The sequence below is a fragment of the Tiliqua scincoides genome, chromosome 6, assembly GCF_035046505.1.
Source record: "Tiliqua scincoides isolate rTilSci1 chromosome 6, rTilSci1.hap2, whole genome shotgun sequence".
In the NCBI taxonomy this organism is placed as follows: domain Eukaryota; kingdom Metazoa; phylum Chordata; class Lepidosauria; order Squamata; family Scincidae; genus Tiliqua; species Tiliqua scincoides.
Window position 1 is genome coordinate 2,965,973 of NC_089826.1, and position 27,536 is coordinate 2,993,508.

Here is a 27,536-nt window from a genome sequence, read left to right on the forward strand (position 1 = left end):
TGGAATTCCTTGCCATGGGATGTGGTGATGGTATTTGGACAAGATGCCTTTAAAAGTGAATTGGACAGATTTCTGGAGGAAAAGTCCATCACGGGTTACAAGCCATGATGGGTATGTGCAACCACCTGGTTTTAGAAGTAGGCTGCCTCAGAATGCCAGACGCAAGGGAGGGCACCAGGATGCAGATGTCTTGTTGCCATGTGTCCCTGAGGCATCTGGGGGGCCACTGTGAGATACAGAAAGCTGGACGAGTTGGGCCTTGATTTGATCCAGCAGGGCTCATCCTATGTTCTGATGCCCTGAAGGATTTGCAGCTGCTTCTCCCACCAACAAGCTGTGCTACTGAAGCAGTGAATTCGAACTGATGCTGGCACATGTCTCAGCTGAGTTCAGACTGGACTAGTGCACTTTGGGTGAACTGCCATTAAAAGTAGCTTGGAAACGGTTGCACCCAGAGAATGTGAGTGGTCCATGTTGACCAGAGCACATGACACTATTCCGTGCCACTAGCACTGACAGGCTCTTCATTTCCAGGCCCCAGGTAACACACTGGTCCTGCCCATAAAAGCGTTCACCAGCCTGAGACCCAACAGTTGGACCAGCTGCATACACAGAAACCTCTCTGCTATGTTAGGCCAAACATAACAAGTTCCTCACTGGACTTCCAGATCCTGCACCATCTTTGCTGCCTTCCTCTAAACCCATTTCAGAGCATCAGAACTAAAGGCAGCATTGATGACATATTTTGTCTTTGTGAGGGGTGGGACGGGACTTAAAACTGGGGATTCTGGGCACAAGGTTCATTGCCACCAGGGCAGCTCCCAGGCTGAAGGAGTTGGCCTGATATCCGCTAGACTGCAGCGCCACCTTTACCATGGCCAGAGCCGGTACTGCAACCTGACAGCCTAGGTGACCTGAGGAACCAATAGAGTCAGACTAGCTCAGTTTAATAGCTGCTGTTCCAGGTTTAGTTCCTCAGTACGAGCAATTTGTCTGAAGCAGCAGCACAGGCTGCCTTGCTTCAACTGATATATGACCCAAGCACCTCTCTGTTTCCTCTGTCTCTGGCCCTTTTGTCCCTTGCCTGCATGATCCAGTACCCAACCACTAGCCCACCCTCAGTCAGGAGAGCTTCCATTAGCCTTTCTGATCCTCCCCAACCCAGTCCTGTACTCAGTCCCACAATGTCTTGACCATGCCTGCTGTCTCTGACCTCTTTGATCAGATTCCTGGTGTGCCCCTCCCTGCAGCCTGCCTCAGAGCTTGTCCAAGACCTGGACTCCCATATAGCTCCCCTACAGAGAGATCATTTATGAATAAAGCTGTCATGTGAAAAGAAACCTGCAGGGCCTGCATAGGAGACTCTACCATGAGCAGCTTCCCCCCTTTGCCTACAAAACAAGCCAAGTCAGGGAAACCAAAGGGGTCCTGCGGGGATGCTCGTTTCCCACTGACTGAGGAGAGACGGGCAAATGATCCCCCCACCCCCTCAAGTCATGTCACTTCGGTTTAAGTCACGGATTTCATGAAAAGTTAGAGGAGAATTTTAATAGCTTGTACATTCATGAACTCCCTAACCCTGCTTCGTATTCAACAAGAGCTGTATCTGTTTCCATATTAATGACGAACATATGCACAGTTCTCTCAGCGCCCTGTTTGGGAGGGGAGGGGTGCAAAGGAAAGGCAGCAGCTTATCATTATGCCCCAGGAGGAGGAGCAGAATGGAGGCAGGAGCAGGAGGTGCAGCAGGAGGCAAGACGGAGAGGGGAGGAGGGCCAGCACCAAGGCTCACCCAGGGGGGCGCAGTTAGGGACTTGGACCTCTAGCAATCTCTGCACCCCAAGCACAAGACTGAGCTTAGAAACCCGAGGCTTGGGTGGTTCAGGCTGCAGGTCCCTGTTGGGGTGCTCCCCCCAAAACAAAACCAAATGAAAGCAAACAGGAATGTAGCAGGGAAGCACAGCAGGCATCTTCAGCACACCAAGGGCTCTTGTCCCCTTATGGGAAACACCAAAGTCCTTCCCCACTGTTGAGGCAACGAAACAGAGGCCAGGCCTGTCATCTCCCTCTAGAAGGAGAGTCCACTGAGTAGGGCAGCTTGCCTGCTCACTCACGGTGGGAACATCCAAAGCTCTTGAAGCTGACTTTGATCACCAATCCCACTGGGTCAGCAGATGGCAGTTACTCTCCAGGGTTGCAAAGAGAGTCTGCAGATGCTGCCAGGGACTGAGACGGGACTTGCAAAGCAGAGGTTCTGCCACTGAGATGCAGCTCCTTCCCAATGGCAATGCCTAGACTGTAAGCACCTCAGGGCAGAGACCTGCCCTTCCACTTAGTATAAAGCACCATGAAGATGGATTAGAGCAGAGGGATTCATGGGATTTCTTGCTTGCACAGTTTTTCCCAGCCAGTCAGTGAAACAGAAAGTAGCCCTCAGCAGTCTGAACTGTTTATAGCCCGCGGTGCTTAAGCCCAGGACTCTGAGCATCGCAGCATAGCATGGCACAGTTTCTACATGAGTCAGATGTTCCTGTTCACATGCTGTTGGGCCACCTTGACAGCTCCCATGAATAAAGGCAGCTCAGTCCCCCACTAAACAAGTAAAAACTGGGGCAAAGAACCCCCCCGCAAGACACACGCCTCACCAATGAGGACTTGTCACACTTGTGGCCCACCCTTTATTCAAGGAGCTCTGAATAGCTTATTCAACTTAACACGACTGAGAGGGAATTTTGCCTAACGCTACCCAGTAAGATTCATAGGTGAGCAGGGACAGCTGCTCGCTTCACTTCTTAGGAGGTCACAGTCAAGTGGTAGAGCAGAACATGTGCTTTGTTCATAGAAGAGCAAGGCTCAGCAGCATCAGCTAGCAAGGAACTCAGGGAGCTGAAGACCAGGAAGGAAGGATGGAGCAGGACTGAGGAAGACTGAAGCAGGTGATATTGGGAAAGCTTTGTGTGCTCGCTTGGAGAACTACAGCAGCGAGGAAAAGACTGTCTGATGGTGGCAGCCAAGTAGGAACATGAACCCACCCTCCCAAGATCTTGATATCCAAGATCTTGTATCCAGGGGGCCACTGCCCCTTTCACCAGGAATGGCAGACCAGGGCAGTGCTGCGAGTGATGATCCCCCCCCCACCCCCATTCCTGGCATCACCTTTTGTTGCAAACATTTGTATCCCAGCGATACAGAGAGAACACCTAGCCAATTAGTCTTTTTTCCCCCCTTGAAAGACTTTACACAGGTTTTATTAGCAGCACCTACAGCTATTTTCAACCAACTGTTCTGCCGCATTAAAACTGTATCCTCTTTGATTACAAGGCATAAAAAAATCTTTTTTAAAAAGAACTGCAACTTTTATTTAAACCAACGTAACCTGAAAGACACAAACGAGCAGCCTGGAGGAAAAAACGAGATCAAAAACAAGGCCTGCTGGGCTGCCAATGTTTACGGCTGCTTTGCGGTGAGACTCCCGATGCAGCTTCACCCCTTCCTCCCTCACCCAGCCCAATCCTGGTCAAGCGACACAAAATCTGTCCATGTTCAGGACAGAAACAGCCCCCCTATAGGAAAACCCCTCACCTTGATGCTCCCTCCAATGAGATCAGGGGGCTCCTCGTCCGTTTCTAAGGCAACGTTGATGGAGGCAAAGGGGCGACTGGCCATCTGCTGCATCTCCCGAAGCAGTTGCTGGTGAAGAAAGGCAGGGACATTAATATAGTGGCCCAACACATTCAGGGTCACAGACAGTTATGAGATTTGAAGCAGACGGGAGGAAATGAGAACCAGGGCCTACCTCTGTGCCAAGAAGACCCAGCAAGAAATAAGCCTGACGCAGAAGGGGGATGCTTGAGGAGGAGGGATACATGAACTTCCCAGCTCAGTCTGAAAGGTCTTGGAGATTTGTGCACATTCTAAGCAAACATTTGCAAACTGCTGGGGATCTGTTAGCAATCATATCAATTGATCATTACGCAGTCCAGCTTCACCGCCTCCTCTCATCATCCCCACTTAAGGCACCCAGAAGTTTGTTGCAGAAGCAGTGAGGTTTGGGCATTCCAAGTCCCCTCCGTTGCCAGCTCCCCTTCCTAAGAGGACTCAGAAAAACGTAGCTTGGGTCAGGGGGAAGTGGCAATGGTGGTGAAGGCTCAGGGCACTCCAGTCCTCAACTGAAGACCATTTCCTGGCTTGGACTGCACTAAACTACAGGTCCCAATAGCCCCTGCAGGGAAAAGGCACCCTGCACATCTTTCATTTCCAGTTTCATTTTCACCCCACCATTAAAGGACTGAAAGGTTAAGAAATCACGACACCTCCACTAGCTTGCAGGGCTGATGCACCACACTGACAAAAGATCATGAAGGACAGCGGGGCTGAGTTATTGCATGCAGAGCTGGTCGTGCCAGGTCAACAAGTGCCAAAACCCATCAGATTCACGCACACCACATTACCAAGCACTCTGGGAGTGTTCAAGGTTCACAGCAATTATGCACCACTGATGGGTCCACCAAGCCCTTCAAGGCCCAGAACAAGAACAGAGCCAAAAAGGCACTGGCAATGAGAATTCACGAGGCAGGTGTTTGGCTCAATTTCTCACTTCCTAGCATCTTCCACCCAAACCCAACAACACTGGCACTTGGCTGAACCTCACCCTTACCCAGGATGAACTGGAAGGAGATACAGAAAGGGATACTGGCAGTAGGTTTCCTCTTCTTCACAAACATGTGAAAAAGGAGCAGGTCAATAAGATTCCAGGTGCAGATCTTTGAACTGGAGCAACACACACACACACTCCAAATTGTGCAAGCAAGCCACATTCCTGGATCAGGAGACCATCAGCCCCACTAGAGCTGTACACACAAGCAAGTCAAGTGTGGGAACCTACTATAATGTGCAAACTGCCCATCACAGAATGGGATGGCATTAAAAATCAGTGAATGGCATGCAAAATCAGTGGGGATCATGAGTGGACCAGCACTCTATTAAGACAAACATGTAAGAGGGAAGGAAGATGAATTAGTAAAGTCTGGGCTCCCCCTAGCAGTGAACTACATCTAGTTAGGGAGATGTGGCTCTCACTCAGTGAACCCCAACTGTATGAGACCACAGCATTTTTCACTATTTTTAAAAACCAAACTGAAAATCCTGCTTTATTACTTTGACTCGGGGTGCAGAAGGGCTTGAGCTTTCTGCTTCCTAGGCACACATAAACACACTAGTCTACTTTAGAAATTGTCTCAAATAATGTAACAATTGCACCCGAAAATAAGGGTGCCATTTTACCACAGGAACTTTAGGTCTATGTTCTACAGACAACCCGCCACCCAAGAAACAGCCTGGAAACTCAGGCTCATGTGCCAGACCTTACATTTCCAATGACTACTTTAAAAGATGCTCAGCAGATTGCAAGCTGAAGAAAGTGTGAAACAGATTGCTGGGTTGTTGCTGCAGTAATTGTGCCCTTTAGCTATCATAAAACGCTTTGTCTAATAGCTGTTTAAAACACACACACACACACACACACACAGAGAGAGCAAGCTGCCCTGATAGATGTACCAGAAATAAGGAGAGCTCGTTCTACTGCAAGGAGGTGAATATTCCCAGGATGCTGGGCAAACTTAGGGTTCCCAAGCCCTTAGAGATTTTTCTGGCAGCTGACACCTGCCAGCCACATTTTGTGTCTCTAAAAAAATGTGATGTAGTGTCATTAGCTAGTACAGTGGTTCTCAAACTGTGAGTCCAGGACCCACCAGTGGGTTGTGACTCAATTTTTGGTGGTTCGCAAAACTAGCAGGGCAGATTCAGCTATGTGCATCAAAAGTTAAACAAGTTAAAAAGTTTAAAAAGTTAAAAGTTAAGTTAAAAAAGTTAAAAAGTTAAATGGAGAAAGGTGAAAAGCGGTGTGCCCCAAGGATCTTATCCTGGGACCGGTGCTCTTCAACTTCTTCATAAATGACCTGGAGACAGGGGTGAGCAGTGAGGTGGCTAAGTTTGCAGACGATACCAAACGTTTCCGAGTGGTGAAGACCAGACATGTGTGAGGAGCTCCAGAAGGATCTCTCCAAACTGGCAGAATGGGCAGCAAAATGGCAGATGCGTTTCAATGTAAGTAAGTGTAAAGTCATGCACGTTGGGGCAAAAAATCAAAACTTCACATACAGGCTAATGGGTTCTGAGCTGTCTGTGGCAGATCAGGAGAGAGATCCTGGGGGGGGGTGGACAGGTCAATGAAAGTGTCGACCCAATGTGCGGCCGCAGTAAAGAAGGCCAAGTCTATGCTTGGGATCATTAGAAAAGGTATTGAGAACAAAACGGCTAATGTTATAATGCCGTTGTACAAATCAATGGTAAGGCCACACCTGGAGTATTGTGTCCAGTTCTGGTCGCCGCATCTCAAAAAAGACATAGTGGAAATGGAAAAGGTGCAAAAGAGAGCGACTAAGATGATTACGGGGCTGGGGCACCTTCCTTATGAGGAAAGGCTACGGCGTTTGGGCATCTTCAGCCTAGAAAAGAGACGCTTGAGGGGGGACATGATTGAGACATACAAAATTATGCATGGGAAGGATAAAGTGGATAGAGAGATGCTCTTTACACTCTCATGTAACACCAGAACCAGGGGACATCCACTAAAATTGAGTGTTGGGAGGCTTAGGACAGACAAAAGAAAATATTTCTTTACTCAGCGTGTGGTTGGTCTGTGAAACTCCTTGCCACAGGATGTGGTGATGGTGTCTGGCCTGAACACCTTTAAAAAGGGATTGGACAAGTTTCTGGTGGAAATATCCATTATGGGTTACAAGCCGTGATGGGTATGTGCAACCTCCTGATTTTAGAAATGGGCTGTGTCAGAATGCCAGATGCAAGGGGCAGCACCAGGATGAGGTCTCTTGTTATCTGGTGTGCTCCCTGGGGCATTTGGTGGGCCGCTGTGAGATACAGGAAGCTGGACTAGATGGGCCTATGGCCTGATCCAGTGGGGCTGTTCTTATGTTCTTAAACTACAATTCCCAGGAGGCCTTGCAGGTCTCTTGTTATCTGGTGTGCTCCCTGGGGCATTTGGTGGGCTGCTGTGAGATACAGGAAGCTGGACTAGATGGGCCTATGGCCTGATCCAGTGGGGCTGTTCTTATGTTCTTAACTACAATTCCCAGGAGGCCTTGCAGGTCTCTTGTTATCTGGTGTGCTCCCTGGGGCATTTGGTGGGCCGCTGTGAGATACAGGAAGCTGGACTAGATGGGCCTATGGCCTGATCCAGTGGGGCTGTTCTTATGTTCTTAAACTACAATTCCCAGGAGGCCTTGCAGGTCTCTTGTTGTCTGGTGTGCTCCCTGGGGCATTTGGTGGGCCGCTGTGAGATACAGGAAGCTGGACTAGATGGGCCATGGCCTGATCCAGAGGGGCTCTTCTTATGTAAGTTGCTACTTGGGGGGGGGAGAGGAGCACTGCTGCCCAATCATCATTATAGTCCCACCCATTTGGCATTTATGAATCAGAGAGCTGCCTCTAGGGCCTCTAAATGTTTAGGAGCCACAGAGCTAGCACAATAGTCTTTCTAGAGAAAAGACATAGATCGGGGTGTCAAACATGCGGCCGCGTAAGCTTTTTATCCAGCCCTCAGGCTCTCAACTGCTGAGCAGTGCTGAGGTGTTACTGCTAAAAGGGCAGCCCCCACGAAAATTGGGCTTTCCCATATCTTGAAGTATGATAACGATTTGTGTGTTTTCTCTTCTGTCATTTGTAGTTAATGAATTCCTAAGTGAGAAAAAGTGCTTATTTTTGGTTATGAGTTGTTTAATGACATCACTTCCTGCCTAATGACATCACTTCCAGCCCTCAGCAGGCATCATGAATGCCATTTGGTCCTCGGTATGAAATGAGTTTGACACCCCTGGCATAGATGCTTCCAAGTCCCCAGAGGCAGAGCAAAAAAAGCTGGTTTTGGTTCTGTTTTTTAAAAAGCCCAGCATCCCCACCAAACAATGTCTCAAAATGTCATTTTTCAAAAAAAATTAATTTTTGATTCAATTAGTACCAAAAAAGCGCAAACTCAATTTATTTTCCCCATGCAAGCTTCCTGAATTAGCCTTTTCCATGAGCACTATTGCCTACTGGCACACAGACGGATGGATACTTCTAACCTAATTGATGCAGGATTATTAACAGGTATCAAAGCTAAGGAAAATGAATTGCCTAACAGGCATTCACATGAAACCCTCTCGCAGGCTTTACAGTAGATTTGCAAATCTCTATTAATGCACAGTAATATCTGATTGCCCTACTTTGCTACGAGATATTAAGCACTTTCTTTGTCAATATAATCTCGCATAGAATTTAACTGTCTTGGTCAGGAGGGGATTCCCAAGAGAATGCAGGCTGGCCTAAGGAAGTAGCTACTAGTAGTTAGCACAATCACCCCTTCCTGCACCCCACTTTCTTATGTTGGACAAGCAGCTGAATGAGAAAAAGCCTTGTTAGAATATACCTGCCGCTGCCAGCCCAGGTGGTAAAGACCAGACAGAGGGAGGTCATCTGGGCAACCCCCTTTTTCAGGAGAACAGTAACCCCAGGGTTAGAATCCCCCAAAGCAGCAGTCACAAATCTCTGAACCTTTCCATAACCCGGAAGACCAGGGGTTAATATAGGACCAATTTTATTTTCAGTTTAACAAGAGGAGAAGGAAGGTGGGTCAAAACTGATAGCAAGTTGAGGAGACATTGGATGCAAAAAGCAGGATGGAAAAGCCTTGTTGGCATCCTTCAGTCTCAGAAGACTATGGTATCGCACTCTGAATGGTGGTTCTGGAACAGTGTCCTCTCCAGTGCGTGAAGCCTGAGTAAAGTAGATATGGAGGACAGACTGTTACCCATGCAGCAAATCCCCCCTCTCCACATCGCTGAAATGGTCCAATGGAAAGGCAGAGGCCAATACGGTTGGTTCCAGCAGCGTCGCAGGAGTTGCCAGAACGTGACTGTGTACAGCCATGAATTGCCTCAGGGACTCCGGCTCCGGATTTTGCCTCGAGGTTGACTCCTGAAGCCTTTTCCATAACTGGATGTAGCCACAAGGCAGTGGAAGTTTGGGATCAGAGTTTTCCTTCTCTCAGATGAGCTGCCTTCCCAGGCTGACGAGTCCCATCTACCCGGTGGCTGTTTAGTCGTCTCTTACACCTCAGTACAGCCAAACTGAGGGCCTATTCTTATCCCCAGACCCCAGGTGATGGAAAAGCCTACTAAGGGTGCAATTGCCACTTGTGCACAGTAGATGGGGCTGAAACACTCCCCAACCTACCTGCCTTTTGTGCTAGCTGGGAGGACTTTGCAAAACGGACCAAAAGGAACCAGAAAATTCAACATGTCTAGTGAAACTATTTCCCTAGTTAAGTCACCAGGCCTGAAGGAATCTCCAGCTGTCTTCACCCACTGTGTGGTGAGTGGGTACTCCTCTCTGAGATCCACAGAATGGGCACTCAGGCTGCTGGAGGGGCACCACTGCAACTACCTGTGTGCTGAGAGTTTCTACATTCACTAGAAGGATGTCATGGCACTCCCTGGTTGGAGGCATGGAACAAAGCAGGCAAGAATATGGGGCGATCGGCAGGCACATTCCAGTTCTTGGCTGGAACTCACTAACGTGGATGGAAGAGAAGCTGAATTCCCCCTTCATGGCAAACGGTGCTTGCAGCAAAATAACCAAGGCTGAGCTGATCCAGGCAGCTGAAACCTAGAGGGATTCATCATATTAATTCAGCAGGTTTTGGAATGAATGAAGGGAATGGAGGACTAATCATGAACACCTGGACGGAAAGGGTCATCCTGCATGGAGTTGTCTCACATTTCTAGTTTGATGGAGATTAAAAAATATATATTCCACTTATATCCCATCCTTTACTAAACAACAAGCGCTTGGTCTAGCACTTTGGGTGTACAATGCGCTTTATATGTATTATCCTGAAGTAGTCCCAACACTGTAAGTTATTATTATCCCCATGCTGCAGATAAGGAATACTGAGGCTGAGAGGAAATAACTTGCCTAAGACCGTCTAGTGATTTCACAGCAGCAAGATCTGATCCAGAAAAATCCCACTTCATTGCTCAGTCTCTTAGCCACTATACTGATTACGATTCAGTGGTGGAACCAACACAAAGCAGGAGAAATCCATGTTGATGTTGCACCTTGGGAGAGTTATGTAAGGAGAGTTATGCAATGCTCACCTGCCAAGCAAACAACTTCATGAGCAAACCAGTAGTTTGATAGATAACTCTAGAATGTTAAAATAGAGTCTGCATTCCTTGTGCAAGTGGCATTCAAATACTCATCAATGTGAGCCTAAATTAAGGACCTGGTTCTTAGGGAGGTGGAAATCTGTGTCTTAGGTTGTACTGTTTCAAACTGTAGGTGGGGGTCCAGATGACTGAGTTCCTGTGTGTGCCCACAGACTTTGCACAAGGAGGAGCCAGCCTAGCTTTCATCCTGACACGTCTGCTTTCTGTGTGCTGGAAGGTTTTTTAGGTATGGAGGAGCATTCAGTCCTGCAAGCCGCTCACTTACTGCAGTGAAAATTAGCGAGCAATCTGGGATAACCATCTCAGGTCTGAGAACATCCCATGTTACAGCACCGCTGAAGCAAAAATAAATGTGGACTTGACTTGTAACCTTCTCAGAGGCCGACCTCTGGGAACCTTGTGGCAGCCACTCCAAGCTTTCCAAGAACTGGATACAATAAACCAACATTTTGAAACAGACATTTGAATGTTTATGACGTTCGAGAGAGACAGTGCAACACTGCTGCTTTCTCTGTAGTTTCAACAGAAAAGGAAGCCCCAGAAGGTGCGTTAAGAGCAAAAACAGCCTGCTGAATTTTCTCAATGAGATCTGCTTTGCTTTATCAGTGGCCCTGAAGGTGGCTATTCACTTGAAACACGTTGGGCCTAATAATGAACATCATTTAATGAAATGTTGAGATTTCCTGTCCTCTTTCTACACTGGTGCCCTCCCCTCCAGTCCTTCGTTCTTCACCACAGTCTCTATCACATTTTATCCTTAAGTTCACAAAGAAGTAATCCTAGATTAATAAAAGGCAGCATTTTTCAGGCCAGCAGCTCCAATTTTTGAAACCACAGTGATAAAGCACACTCCCAATTGTGCCAGGTCATAAGGGGAACATGCAGGGGAAACTATTCAAAAAGCTGCAGAAGATTAGGGAAAGGAGGAGAAAGGCTAGTTGGCCACTAGAATGACTGGGCAAAGTAACAACCTGATTTTAATATGCACAATAAAAATAGAGCCATTATCACATTCCAAATTACAGGCTTGTCAAGTTATTGTGTAATTTTCACGATACAACCACCCCTTTCAGAAGGAGTATTACAAAGCTCCTGCAGATTTCATCCCTGGGACTTAACTTCCCAAGAGGCATGTCAATTTTTCAAGGATGAAAGAGAAGGGGGGGGGGAACATGGCTGATTTCAATTACTGCCTGTAAAACCTTGGTTAAAAAAAGTCAATGGACAATATATTATCTTCACTGAAGGAATTTAACTAGGATGAAATATTACACAATCAAGGGTAAATCGATTCTGATTTTTTATCTTTGTAGTCTTACTGTGGTGGCTGCCGAAAAAAGGAGGAGGGAACTCTGGCACAAGAGACATTTTCAGTCGTTAATGTTATTTTCTCTCTGGAAGACACTAAACTATTCCCAAAACTGAAAGGCATTTCAGATCCCAGAACTGCACACAATTGTTTACAGAATTATTATTAATTATTATTATCATTATTGTAAAGATAGAAACCTTTGGTGAAGAACGTCAGTAACAGGTAATGCTGATTCTAGACAGCAGGCTGTGATATCAAGGCCAGCAAACAAGCTGATGTCAAAACAAAAGGTGGGAGTGATGAGGATTAAAAAATACAAAACTCACAAGTAATATTCATAGCTGTGAGAATCAGAATAATGGAAACTGGGAAGTAAACTAGCAGAGAAAGAAATATCAGATGCAGAGAATTGACTCAATTCAAACACCACAGGAGGCTGAACTATGGTTTAATAGGATATCTGAGGGCCCAATTTATCCAACTTCCCAGCACCAATGCAGCAGCAATGCAGCCCCAAAGTAAGGTAACAAACGTCCCCTTACCTTGAGGAGGCCACCATAGGATGCAGTACATGCTGCATTGGCATGACTGCATCAGTGCTGGGAAGTTGGATAGAACTGGACCCTGAAGCAAACCAGGGTTTGCAAACAGCTACCTAACCAGAGCCAGATGTCAAGTGAAGTGAGCTTAGAAACCATGGTTTGTGAAAATTATACCTTGGTGAGGTGTCTGAACTGACTAGTTATAGCCACTGCTTCACCTGGAGAGGCAGGAGTATGGAGTTGGATGGAAACCTAGAGTGGACTGATTGTATTCCTAATCCTTGATTTCTGCCTGTTAAACCTTTGTTTATAACTTGTTGTAGATTTGGAAGTGAAAAAGATGGATTGGAACCATAACTAAACTATGCTCAGTGCACATGACAGTTTGTTGTGACCTCTGGGAATTGAACTAGTTTCTGCCATTGCTTAATCCTGATGTGAGCATCAAATAATTTGACAGTTCAGATATTTGATTCCTCGCTCCACATTCTGGAGGCCACAACAGAAAGAGTCCTACTTAGCACTGTACGTGTCTCTCTCATATCCTTCCTCCATCACTAAGGCAGCACACTTGTGTTCCCAGGGTGCCTCACAATCAGGTATTGAGCTGGCAGCCTCATCATATACCTCAGGCCATTCTCTGGGATATCTGCACTTAGTTAATTTAGAAAATAACCTTAGAGTCCTTCCTCCTTATATTACAAAACATTTTTACAAAACCAGGCAATACAAATGTTTAAAATACTGGAGAGAGAAACATGACATCATTTCGAAACAGGAACCGGGTGATTGCATTTAGCGACCACTGCAAGCCCCCATGTAAAACAAGGAATAAATAATTCTCTGGCAGTATTTTCATCATAGCTAAAAATTAAGTTTCCAATTCCCTGAGGCGATGATTTCATTAAGGTTAGCTAATTAGGTTTGTAACCAACTTTGCAAGCCAGGCGTGTGCATGTGTGTGTTTTAAAGAAAAAAGGAATTAAAACTCAAATGCTTCTCAACAGGCATCTTCACACTTTAAATTATAACAAACATAGGAAGCAAAGCCACCGGGAACTGCTGTCATGCGGAAAGACAAGACAAATGTATCTTAATCAGCCTTGGATTAAACATGGTATTTGTCAGAACCAGGCCCCAAACAAGAGGGGCACAAAGACTGACCTTTAGTTTAGCAGAGTAAGCTGAAGGTTTCTGGGCTTTTTAATGTCAAAGATGCCTGCTGTAAATGCAAATAAGAACCAGGCAAGAATATGATGATAACAAGGAAAAACCAGATGACTGTTCAGTGTAACTACAGACAGCTATAATTCTCTAAATGGGAAGATTCTACCCCAACAGTCACTGATCTTCTTCCATCAAAGAATGAACCATTCTTTTATGTAGAACCCCCACCCCAAAACTCTCCTAGGTCAGGGATATTCAGATGGCATCTTGGATGGGATGCAAACCCATGAAGGTATTTCACGAGCCACAGTTTCATCTTTGTGATTCATGGCTGGGTCCCAGAGAGACATGATCCTGACCCAGAAACCAAAACCCCTACAACAGAATACCCTGGTACAAAACAAGGCCCCCTTTCCCTATCAGAAGCCCAGGCAGAACTAGATGCTATGGCAGACATGGGAAAGCCACTGAACATAGAGTCCCTACCTCTAATTCCCCCCCCCCAATACTGTCTAGGGCAGTGTTTCTCAAACCGTGGGCTGGGACCCACTAGGTGGGTCGCAAGTCCATTTCAGGTGGATCCCAATTCATTTCAATATTTTATTTTTAATATATTAGACATGATGCTACCTTGGTATGTGACTGCATTTGGGGAAATGTTACAGACCTGTACTTTTAACAAGCTAGTCTGTATATTCTTTTAACAATGATAGTCAATGGGACTTACTCTTAGGTAAGTGTGAGATTTCTGCCTAGGATTGTAAATAATTTTCCTGCTTGATGATGTCACTTCTGGTCATGACATCACTTCCAGTGGGTCCTGACAGATTCTCATTCTAAAAAGTGGGTCCTGGTGCTAAATGTGTGAGAACCACTGGTCTAGGGCAGCATATCTCAAACTGTGGGTCAGGACCCACTTGGTGGGTTGTGACCCAAATTCTGGTGGGTCCTGCAGAGCTTCCAATAAAAACATGAGTGATGGAAAGATCAGATAACTCACTGCCTCAAGCCCTGAGGCTATTCAAAAATCAGATAGTTGCTAACTGCCCTGCAAAGAACTGAGCTCCTGCAGTCTGTAAGCTTATGGAGATAAATGTTTGAGAGTCTTTTTATCCTGGTATGTTTTTTTCCAAGTCCATCAATGATTTGTAGTAGAGGCAGGTGAAGGCTGGGGTCACATAACAAAGACACCCAAGACTCGTAAAACCAGGTGGGTTCCAATAGAGTGGCATTTTTAAAAGTAGGTCCCAGTGCTAAAAAGTTTCAGAACCACTGGTCAAGAGAAATGCACAGTGCGATGGAATGTTGCATGCTGCAGGTTTTTCAACAGCATGTCGGCAGCTATTACTGGCAAGGACACAGAAACACACAGAATCGAGACACTGAATTTCTCTAGATGCAAGAGAGGCAGAGAACTAGGCACAGGGATGGCAATTTCAGCAACAGCCCTGTCTACCATGTTGCCTCTTTCGACTCTGAAGAAAGAAAGGGCCATGGACACTTTACTCCCTTTGTATTGAGCATGAAGAATTGCCAAGATTTGTACTCCTAACCAAGTGCCTATGAATTTTGGCAATATCAATAGAACACACACTTTCAAAGCACAGTCAGCAGCTAAGAAGTCCATCTGCCATCCACCCCCAATGGCCAGATCGAAACATATGGCTGGTCAAAGCTCTTCCCTCTACTTCAGTTTTTGAAGTGCAGCTTGCCTGGGACTTTCTACAACATCAAAAGCATTTAAGTGACTTAGCAGTCATTTAGCAGCTGACTTTCTGGTTCTTATAATTACCAGCAGGGCTTTTTAAAACACAAGTAACTTGTCCTCATGGGGGAAAACACTGATGCACAGAAAACCAGTATAACAGCCAATGTCGTGGCTGTAATTCCGTGATGAAAGGAAGACAGAGACAAGGGTGAAGATGCACAAGGGCAGTCACTGGCCAATCAACCCCTTCAAAGAACAGAAATGCTGCCCTCCCCCATCAACCCTCTGAAGGAGGATTCACTGCCACAGAATTGGATTGAAAGCTGGAAAGTGCTCCCAGTGGTATGAAAAAAAGGAAAGCAGATTGAAAGTTGCCAAAAATACATATTAAGACATGGTTGTAGACAGATGCACCTCTTTATGATGCCATTCTGGGTTTATTTCAAGCATTGTTCTCTACTGCTGCCTTCATGCATCCTATCACATTCCAAAAGTCATGCAATAAAAAGAAGCAGTTTTATCTGCTTTTTGCATCATTCCCAGCTTCCAACAAGCATTCATTCTTGTTTCCATTTTCTCCAGTAGCAAATGCGATGCTTGAGAGTCATTGTGATACAGGGTTCAGCAGAAAGAGAAAAGGGTCACAGTTCCCTTAACTAGGTCTCTCACACACTGCGTGGCTGCCTTGCCAGACCTCCCATCTCCTAATCTTACCTCAGATAACATACCAGGTGATCTAAATCTTGGCTAAATGCTTTGCAAAATTTCCTGACCTTCATGGCCACTGTTTTTGGGGGTGATACATTATGGGCAGCCAAGACAGGTTTTTCCGGATGTCACAACTTGTAAACATTAAATCATGAAGAGCAGCTCTTGGAAAACATTGAAGAGAAGAGAGACAATTCCATAAATGTTTAGTGTATAAATATGCTCTTCATTAGAAATCTGACAAGCTGTCCATCAACTGAAATTAAAACAGATAGACAAACCTTGTGGAGAGGTAAGATTCTAGTTGATCCTACACAGCAGCAGCAAATGTATGCCCGGAGGATAACTTCACACCAGTGACATTTCCATTTAAGCCATCATTAAATGAAGGCTCCAGGCAGAAAATGGCATTTTTCTATCCGCATTCAGCATAAACCTCGATTAACATTCACTTTATTTATTTTCAAAATCAACAGGAAGCCTTCCCTTCGATTTTAATTTTTATACTCTCGTCAAGAAGATAGAGAGGAAAAACAATGGTCATTTATTCACATATCTAACTCCTGCTGGCAGAGCAGTTAGAATACTAATCATATTGTTTACAGTTTGTATTTATTTATGTGGATTCATAACCTATCTTGTACTACTGGAGGTAGCCTCGTGGAGTCTAACCAGTCATCTGTGGGAGCAGTGAAGCAGGTTTTGCATTCCTTGGGTAACTCCAGAACTCTGGAAGGCTGTCAGAGGCCCTGCCCCAGGGGGCAGGATCAAAGGAGGACAATCCATTTGCTCTGTCAAACCACCACCAGAACACACAAAAGGATTGCAAATGAGAGTAGAGGGTAGGAAACAGTGCGAAAACACACAATGCATTGCTAGGGATCCAGGTGTACGGGAAGGCCTGGCAGGGAGTACAAGGCCTTGGTTTACATTTCCAAGGCCTCAGGGATAGGGGTTAAATTGCTCCCAGCACTGCCCATCGTCCTTTCCAGTCTTGTTCAAACCAGTCTTGCTCTTGGCCTGGTGGCTTCTGGTTTTTGAGTGCTATAATCCAACCAAATTATTATTATCATTAACAGTTAATGCTACTTCCTGCTGGCAGATGCCTACTTCCTGCTTTATACGAAACAATAAAACTTTTTTTGTGTTAGGCTCCTCCTGACACTCATATTTTGCAAGACTGAGAAACATGTCCCTGTCACCTGGTGATGGGGGCAGGCAAAGTGGCGGGAAAGGAGAAAAATTGCCAGGAGCATTTCGTGACTTCTCAGAAGTCCTGAAAGAGGTAAGGAAGACTCTTCCTCCCTCCCAGTCCTCTGTACGTGGCCAAGAACCTGAGGAGCAGAGAGGCTGGCTCATGTCACATTCTCAGCAGAGCTTTTGCAGAAGCAGCATCTCTCTCTAGCTAGCAAGCCCCCTCCGCCCCCACAACCCTTGAGAGACTTGCATTTACTAATGACAAGAGGATCTGTGGGGCCTGGATCAATGCGTGCACTGCTTTTTATTGGATATTAGATAAAAGAGTCACACTGATTAATATTATGATGCATTCAGAAACGTGAACTCATAAGAATATTTTACATACTCCTTTCCACAGCAATCAACTCAGTCATGCGTTTGGCGTTTCTTACAAAAGCATATGCAGGAGAACTGCCGCAAAGCTTATAGGTCGTTTCAGAAGCACTTACACTGTCACTTTGACCCACCTCTCTCCGCCGCGATGCCCAGCAGCTCTGCTTAATCTTCCAAACTACAGCAGCCACAAGCAGCAGAGACAAAAAACAGCTGAAAAAGAGGAAGGAGAAACCAATAAATACTAACTCTGTAATTGTTTCCCTCTTGCTTGTGATGTAGGAAGACGGAGAAGCAAAACCAAATAACAATCTGCTTTGTGAACTTCCACCAACAGATAAAGAACCATAGAAAGTACTTGACAACATAAAGACTCGCACCACGATCTTCTGAGAGGGTGTGCAGAAGGCACTGCAAATGGGGGAGGGAGGCGGCTCAAGCAAGACTTGCTGTGGGAAAGGGCAAATTGCATCCCCACCCTTCAAATCTTGTGAATGTCAAGGTAATTCAGTCGAGTTATCACTCAACAGGCACGGCGGACAACCCCCAAGCATGCAGATCTTCTCGGGGTCTGAGAAGGGAAACGAAACTCCAATGTGCAAAAATATGCAACAACGATTATAAATAAGGAATGCCTGTCCTGTTTCTTTTTTAATCTCAGGTAACATCTTATTTATAAGACCAGCTGAACTAGAAAATGAACCCTGCCCGTATTGATTTATTCACTCGCTGAGATTTATAGGCCCACTCGCTCCCCAAGGCACCAAGCAGAGTCTAGCCAAATGTTGCCATTAATCCTCATAAAAACCAGCAAGGGAGGTCACATTTATCCCATTTTTCAGATGGCAAACTGAGGCTGAGAGAGAAACGTGCTGAAAGCCAATTAATGAGCTCAGGGCTGAGCTGAGAGCTGGACCCCAGACAAACCTGGTACTCTGGCAGTGGGACCACCCTGGCTCTTTAGTTTCACATATCTCTTGCAGAACTGCTCAGGTTGTTGTTTTTTCCACATCTGTGAAAAAGATCTAACAGCCTGAAAATGGCAATACTTTTACTTTCTGTATTTATTATTGATCCAGCTAAATACAGAGCTCCCCAACCCAGATCTGGCAAATACATTTTATCATCATTCTCGCAATAGCCTTCAAAATAGGAGCCCCAATAAATGAGATGGGCGACCAATACTATTCTCATTTTACAACCTAGAAGAGAATTACTTGTCCAAGCATTACTGTATATTTACCAGAGTAGCTGCCAAGTTCATTAAAAGCCCCTCCTTCATACACAGGTGTATGTATATACTGGTAGAAAGAAAAGAAAAAGAAAAAAAAAAAGAAAGACCTGCTGTTCTATACTGGAGGAAGCACACTCTGCTTATTTGTCCAAAGACAGAAAGAATGGGGACCAATATCCCTATGGACAGGGAAGGAAAACAGGGAAGGGAATTCTTTTCTCCAATCAAAGTCCCTTGGGACACCTTAAGGATCCACCTTACTTTCAATAAACAGCAACACCTCTAACCCCTTTCTAACATTGCCACCTTCAGCAACAACTCTTAAAGAGGCCCCCTCCCCACATACCTCACAACATCCCATGCCACATTTGTCCAACAGCTGGGCCAGATTTCATTGGGCTGGGACACCTTCCTTATGAGGAAAGGCTAGTGTTTGGGGCTCTTCAGCCAAGAAAAGAGGCGCATGAGGGGGGACATGATTGAGACATACAAAATTATGCATGGGAAGGATAGAGTGGATAGAGAGATGCTCTTTACCCTCTCACACAACACCAGAACCAGGGGACATCCACTAAAATTGAGTGTTGGGAGAGTTAGGACAGACAACAGAAAATATTTCTTTACTGTAGTTGGTCTATGGAACTCCTTGCCAGAGGATGTGGTGATGGCATCCGGCCTAGATGCTTTTAAAAGGGAATTGGACAAATTTCTGGAGGAAAAATTCATTATGGGTTACAAGACATGATGTATATGTGCCTATGGTCGGGCAGTTCAGCAGGGCTGTTCTTATATTGTTATGTTGATTCTATCTACATCACAGAAGGGTCTTATGGGAAGGCCAATGAGAAAAGAAGGGGGCCACAACTCAATGATCAGGCACAAGTTTTACATTTAGGTTGTCTTAAATTCAATCTTGGGTACTTCCAATTAGAGGATCAAATAGCAAGAAAAAGACTCCTCCTTAAAACTGGATAGAGCTGCTACCAATCGGAGTAGCAGCAAAGTAGGGGGGACCTTGATTCAATGACAAAACTCCACTTTGAATGGAGAATGTCCCAGGTTCAAACCCTGGCAGCATCTCCAGGCAGGGTTGAGAAAGAGCTCTGCCCAAAACCTTAAATAGCTCTGCTGGTATAGCCAATGCAGAGCTAGACAGTCTGGCTGGATGGAAGGTAGCTAACTACATCAAATAACCCGTCTGACCTTGGTCATGTCTGCTGAGTTTAATGAGCCTGTCAAGAGTGTTCATTGAATCGCCTCCTTCCCCTTCATTCACCACAGCCATTGCCTTAATTCCAATATGGAGAGGAGCCGGGAGCATAACTGCAGGTAATCAACACCTAAATTCTTTCTGCAGCATCCCCAAGTACACTTTACACTTAAGTGACACTCTGCCCAGATTTTCCTTTTGTAGCCGATCACAAGGAGGCAGCAGATCTCCACAAGTGCTGCTAAGGCTGCACAGAGAGATCTCTTTCTTGCAGGAAGTCTGTCATCAGCAGACAGGCAGGACCAGCCTGCTGTGGTGAGGGCGAAACGTCACAAGAGATAGAACTCTGAATCTCCAGGACTGGCCTTTACCTAACCTGAATTATTCTGAAATGAACAGGTTCTGCTGTACTTTAGTGGGATCAAAAACCAGAACGGGGGGGGGGGGGGGTTTGGCAGTTGCCAACAGAGAAGTGGGACTAAAGGACTTGCTCAGTTCTGAATGGCTTCCAGTCCTATAAGAACAAAGTAACTGGGGTGCAGTCCAGGACAACTGGGACTCAGCAAACCCTCCCCTTTAAATAGCAGCATCACCAAAGCAAGATTTTAGCCTCCACCTGCCCCAAATACTGCGAAGTGAACCCTGTTAGCTTCACAGATAGACATGAGTGGCTGTCTCTCTCTCTCTCTCTCTCTCTCTCTTTTTAATGCGAAATGTATAACTCATCGAAATACATAATCCAACCTACATGCAATTCCCTTTCACAATACAGAAGAGAAGATCTTCTGGTTGCCCATTTATCATCTTTTACATGAACAAAATGTTTTGTTTTTCACATTGCTACATAGACTTTTTGTTTTTGATAGTCAATTACTCCTGCGTGGAAAAGTAAACCACTGCACTTGTGACAGAAAGATTATGGGATTCTTTTACTGATGCACTGCTAAAATAGTCAAAGGTCTTTAGGAAGGTTTGGAAGCTTTATTCTTTACAACTGCAATTCAAATTAAAAGCCAATATAACCAGCAAAGTACTAATTAAGATTTTCAGGGTTCTTATTGGATTATGCCTCCTGCATCAGGAATCCAGGCAAACAGATTGGACCACCAGTGCCTTACTTCACGTTTTCCTGCTAAACCTTTTATGTTTTGTTCTGTTTTGTTTTAACCAGCCACTCAAACGTACCAGATCTCCAATCTGATACTTATAGCGGCAATCACTCCATGAAATTATTTTTTCTAAAAAGTTATATGCTTTTGTTTTAAAAAAAACACTCCATTGACTTTCAACTTAATCAGAGCATCTGTTCATAATAGCCATTTGCTCCCTTCATTCTTCATAAGCCTGCTCAATATGACTTCATAAACCTAGGAGAACCCAAAATCCCTCCTGATTCAAGTGGATTCTAGTTTTACCTCTTTATGTGAGTGGCACCTTTACAGGACATCTGTACAGGAGATCCCAAGTATAATGTTCTGACACACTTCATGGAGGGTACTGCAGCATCAATAACATGATGTATAGGCTCCCCACCCGATATTCTAAGTGGAGTATTTTCAAAGTATTAAGGAACTCAGAAGTACGGTAGATTTGATATGAATTACTAGAATTACTAAAACCACTCAAGGTGCAACATTCTATTTAAGGTGTAAGACATGGAAAGCTGACTAGATAACTCTGTTTTAACTATTGAAGTTTTAGGAACTACCTCATTCATGCAGGTATAGTGGAGATACAGTATCTTACTCAGATGTATGGTGAATCTAGTGCGTCATTTCAATGTATGTGTACACATATGCACCCTTGCTCGATTGGACGACTGCCTAATAAGATTGTAATAAGCTTTACACCTGCTTACTTTACGTTTTACTTTGTGTAATTTTGCTTTCAGGTGGTCCTTCTCAATATGTGGGGATATATGTTATTCCTACATATATCTCAGTAAGATATGTTCTAAGAAGAGTCCAAGTCAAAAGGAACAGCATAGGAAAATAGGGAAGCTCTTCTATACTAACGGCTGTAAAATTTAAAAAAAAAAACAGAAGAAATCAAGAAGAATTTCTCATGCTGGCATGTGCTCTTTCTACTGATGAGCAAAGCAAATAAATGCGTTATGTTCATCATCTAATTTTAATCTATTAACCACAAAACAAAGCCCTATCCATAACATGTGCAGACATCTTGCAATAAACCAGGCCACAATTTGGGGCCTTCTTTCAGGGAAAAAGCACCAGACAAGGTTATCTGAGGAGGATGCTTCTGATTTTCTAACAAGACGGCAAATTATTAAAAAATAAAAAATGTTCCAACAATTCTGTCTCCTTCTGTGCTGCCTTGCCAGTTGGCTGGGCTGTGTTGCTCCTTCGGTGTGTCGTTGACTTCTCTTGATAACTAATGCACTACTATCAGTTTGCAGTATGGCTTTGGCAAAGAGAGTGCAAGCTCAGGTTTATCAACGTAACACATGCTAAAATATAAAATAATAATAGGCCATATCAGCTCTTTTCTCAGAAGTTTGTTAAGGCATTGAGGTACAGGCCATGAGAATGAGAGAACACACCATAATCTGGAAAGTTGACATAAGACAGTTAACCATCCAATTTGGGAAAGAAACATACCTTACAAAACAAAATTCTTTTCCGCTTAATTTGCAAATATTGAGATAGACCTCAGCTAGCTAACTTTTCAAGATACAATTCTTCCGCAATGTTTCTCTTTGCCCCTAATCAATTTCTTTCATGCAAATCCTTCTGCACCTTCTAACTAACTTAACTAACAACCCTAACTAACTAAACAAAATAATTTTAAAAGTATCTACTAGTGTTTTTCAACTCTTCTCAAATTCACAAAACTCCTATATTCACAAAATTCACATTAGTCATCAAAATGCTTTCTGGTGCAGATCAAACATGACAGGAGATGAGAAAAAATAGAATTGGCTAAGCACTCTGGTCTTGTTTGCAGACTGGATCACCAGAGACACCTGCAGGGACAACTGTAACGCAAGAGTTATTTAGCTGTTAAATTTAGAGACACATGAAGAGGAAGTCTTTCACGTACACTGTAGACCTTGTAGGGAGCAATCCAGCCGTTGACTTGGGCTGGCGCAAGTCACTTGCACCAGCCCAGGAGGGTTGCAAATGTGCTGTAAGGCGCATTTGCGCCTCCTCAGGAGTCAGCTAGGCTGGCGCGCAGAGGTGTGCCGGCCTGCGGAAACTGGAACAAGCCTCCGTGCTGACGGAGGCATCAATGCTTGCATCAGCCCAGCTGGGCGGACCCAAGGCTCTGAGGCAGGTGGTGACGGGGCAAGAGGGAGGCATTCCTGGGCGGGGGGGTGGGTGGGGAGCAAGAGGCAGGACTGACAGTTATGCTGGATCCCAACCCCCCATTGCTGGGGAGAACAGAACGGTTTCAAGTTGCTCCGCTCTCCTAAGGCTTGTGCCACCTCAAGAGGTGGCGCAAGTCCGAGGAGACCCATAGGAGAAATGGCGCCTTTCCCAAAGGTAAGGGGAAAAGATAGGAAACAACCCAGAGAATACAAAGCTCACCCACAACAATCACTTTACACAAATTCAAGTCAGTTCATACTGTCTTTTCATACACATACTGTTAACTACATACATTCTGTCCAGGGACCACACTGCACACTACCCTTTTACATTTCAAGAGATAAACTTTTCATATATTTTAATAAGAAATTTTCAAGACTTAAACATATTATTTCATCTTACCTGCTCAGGCTTCAATTTTTCTACCGGGTAGTGTCTTGTTGCCTGGGCTACTTTATTTCAAATACTAAGATTACATTATAATTGCAAAAATCTTACCTCTATTGTCTCCAAACTCCTTAGTGATGGAGTCTGGCTGTAGTCATCACTTCAGGGACTATCCAGGTGGGTCCCTTGATATCAGAAACTAATTTTCGCAACTTCTTGCTACTGTTCCTCCCAAACTCTAAAGGCAAGTCATTCTAAATCTGCCCCACTCATACAAATACATTCCTCAGTTCTTCTTTGAGGAAGCTTGGTTTGTTCCTTATTTTGCTTTTATTCTACATCAACATCGAGTAGATGGTTCACTAAGTTCTCGCTGCCTTGGATAAAACAAGCAAGCACGACTCTTACTTGACTTGTCCCTTTCTTTTGGACAACTAAAAGAATGATTTATATTTTGTTTTGTTTTCTAGTTTTCTCTTCTGCCCTAACTGAGACGCTCCAATATTTCAGACTTTTGCTGCCTCTGATTAGGAATTCAAAAATTCCTAAACAGCAAAAATTCATGCTAACCATGGTCACACAGACTTCCACGACTTTGCTCTTGTTCTGTTCCTTCCCTTTTCCCCCCCCCTACTTCCTTCCCTGTCTACTCCTCCCTATGTTCTCTATAAAGACAGGGAGCAGCAATAGATCTCTATTTCTCTTCCAAACAATCTCTACAGGTTGATATTCAACCTGTAAACCACCCAAAAATTGGTAAACACCCAGAAACTTAACAGCAGACCTGGCAACTAATCTGGACAGCTCTAGGGACTGCCCTGCCAAAGACAGTCATAGATACCGGGGATACACTTCACTATTCCCTGGGCCTCCTGAGGTTATCACCAGACTTGTGAAAACCAGACTATATGATATAGAAAGGCAAGAGATTCTAAGTGCAGCACAGAAAAAATGTTCCCCTCTGAATTTTCATCTTAAAATTACAAGTGGTCAACAACCAAAATATCTGTCCCTCCTAGTGCACCCCCTGGAGAGAAGGGCCTTTACCTTGGCACGTTGTAACGTGACCCCCTCTAACGACTTACATGGCAGATTTAGAAACGCCTCCTGGGAAGATCGTTTATGTAGCTGCAATTTAGGTGAAGTAGAAACATCCACACACGTTATGTTGCACTGTCCCAGATGTCAAGCACTAAGACAGCAATTTCTCTCTCCCTTGCTCCATGCTAAAACAGGGCATTCTGAGAAAGCTATAATTCAATTCCTTCTAGCAGGTGATATAGAGCATACAACCCTCTCAGTCGCACAGTTCCTAAATTTGAGTAATTTGAATCGAGCCAAGCTTTCTGTAGCAAGTAATCACTGAGTACATTACATCTTTGGCAATATCTGCAGAGTAACTGATTGTTTTTGTTTTTTTTTTAAATAATACATGTTTGTATGTAAAATGTATTGTACGTTTGTATCTGTGAGTACACATAGGTGTGCATATATACATATATTTGTGTATTACTTAGGTTTATATTCTCTCTACGGTTTCCGTACAGAGTCTTCACCTACCAAATGTTTATGCCTAATAAAGGTTGACTTGACTATCCCCTGGGCCCTTTTTCTTACTATACACAAAACCAAGATACAAGACAGGAAAACACTTACCTGCTTGCACTTAACCATCTTGCACTTTACAACTCTATGGTCAACCAGCTGGAATTGGGGAAGCAAGACAACAGAGGAAAACTGTATCCAAAGAAATCTTCCTTTCTCATCTTCTTTATATTTTAATTTTGCCCCCCTTTTTTCTTCTTCTTTTCTTTAAACAACTGTTAAGCAGATAACCATCAGAAACCCAGACGAGTCCCCAGATTGACAGAAAGATTTTGGGATTCATTTACTGACGCACTGCTAAAACAGTCAAAGGTCTTTAGGAAGGTTTGGAAGCTTTATTCTTTACAAATGCAATTTAAATTACAAGCCAATTACAGATTTCTGAGGATACAGGAGTTCCATCTGTCTGCCACCTTCAGCCTTGCTCTCCAACGACCACTTTCATTTTCAAAACATTTATACCGTGCAGACAATAAGTTACCCATGTGACACTATATGTCACTTCTTATTGGGCCTATTATGAAAGCTTTCGGTTCTCGGCCCTGGACTTTTGCACATTATTTCATAATTAGGCAGTCACTCTGCCCTGAACCTTTCTATCAGCATCCTTCCTTATCTGGCATGTTCTTGGAATGTCCCTGGCGCACAGCCGACTGCAGCCTTGGTCATAAACATGGTTTCCTAAAACCATTCGTCTATGCAAGCAGGCTGAAACCATGGGCTGCAGCCAGGACACAAGGCCTTCATTTTAGGCCTGCACAGTTATGTTCATTCCTGGCCCTTTAGATGGGCCTAGCTAACTTTCATTGAATGAATATAAGATTGTGAATGTAAGAGTATATAGAAATGGGTGAAAACCACTAATTTCTCCCATACTTGGAGTTCATAACCAGCTTTTCCCCCTCTAGGGACCCACGGCAGCTTACAAAAAAAATCATTAAACCCAATCAAAACACTCACAAAATGAAATCCAGCAAGCAGCAAACCCAATCCAACACAGCAACAAGAAACATGACTAGAGGGGCAAAAAGAATTCAAAAGAAAAGGCAGTGTTCAGTCTGCAAAGAAATGTAGCATGTGGGGCAAATGGAGTCCCACAGCAGGTCACATGGCCTGCCCCACTGAAGACCCAGACCTTGCCCATCAGGTGTGCGTGTGGGGGGGAGGGGGTAATTACGAGGCAGATGCCTGGAATATGTCTTCAGAAGCAGCAGAAGGATGCTGTTGGCAGCATTAGTGAGGATGAGCAGAACAGGAGACGGGCAGTCACCCTCTATAGAGTGACACGGCTGTGTGACTCCAAGATGCGCATGACACATCCCACTTTTGATGGCACACAGGGAAAGCTCTACAACACCACAAACCACAAAGCAGCAGAGTGAGCTGCTAACAAGCTGAAGCTAAGAAATGCTTGTGAGTGAAGGTCAGAATTGCTTTAGGACCGGAATCTATTCGAAAAAGAAACCCACTTTGAAATTTCTAGAAGGAATTTAGAAACAGCAAAGATTGCTTAGGCTCCATGCCTAAAACAACGCAGGCAAACATCCAGCACCCTGAGTCAATATTAGCAGACTGCGTGAACGGCAAAGCCTTATTTTGATCTTCCAGGAGGAGGCACCTGATTGGGTTCTTTCCATTATCAGTTCTCCACCACCTGCCACTTGTTTGGCTGCAGTTTTATTTATTGTTTGCTTGTAACATACAATGCAGCTATACGAAGCCACAAGCAGAGGGAAGACCTCCTTTCATGCACATTTACGTATGGGAGTAAACTGTATTGTATGTATGTGCATTGTATGGAGAGCATTTGACTGGAAGACTGGAATAATAAGATAGCTACAGCCTGTAGAGAAATGGCTTGCAGGGGCAGTGAGGGAGAAGCAGGATGGGTCCCTAAAGCAACTTGAAAAATGAGATACTCCTCCAGGGCACCTGGGAAGGCTTCATGGTTGACAAGATCCAATTTGTTAAAAGTTCCTCCCCTCCCCTTCAGGGCTCCTGTTTAGGCCAAAGTGCTGCCACTCAGATGTCTCCAATCAGCTTGATTGGCACAGTTTTTGTGCCTCAATTCTCTTCTTTTTCTCCAGTCATGCAAATAGGTTGAGTTCAGTATCCAAGTAATGGTGGCACAAGTCCCCAGTCTGAAACATATTAGTCTCTAACTAAAGGTGCAATATCTCTTACTCTGGAATAAACCAGAATTTTTTTTAAAAAAAGAAAAGCAATAGAGCTCACTTAAAATAGTGCCAGAAAATCACCAGGACTGTTACTCTTTTAACAAAACCACAGCACAATGTAAGTTTTAGTTCATAATGAGTAAGCAAGATTTTTTCCTCTTCTATCATATCCCCTTGGAACATTGAAAGGAAGAATAGTCCACCAAATTTAGGGGATTGTATCCGTAGTTTGAGTGCAGCAGTAAACCTCAGCAGTTCCTCAGCAGTAAACCATAAAGCAGAAGTTGGCAACCTTTCCA

General features: G+C 44.5%; 1 protein-coding gene across 2 annotated transcripts in view; it reads right to left on the reverse strand.

Moving 5' to 3' along the window:
- The window catches only part of ATRN (attractin), a 137,620-nt gene that overhangs the window by 12,722 nt on the left and 97,362 nt on the right, over nucleotides 1-27,536 (reverse strand). For both annotated transcript variants that reach the window (XM_066632160.1, XM_066632159.1), the window contains exons 26-27: nucleotides 17,430-17,508; nucleotides 3,583-3,690 (exon numbers count right to left, since the gene is read on the reverse strand). In XM_066632160.1, coding sequence (XP_066488257.1) covers nucleotides 3,583-3,690; nucleotides 17,430-17,508 — 187 coding nt within the window. The remainder of the gene's footprint in view (nucleotides 1-3,582; nucleotides 3,691-17,429; nucleotides 17,509-27,536) is intronic.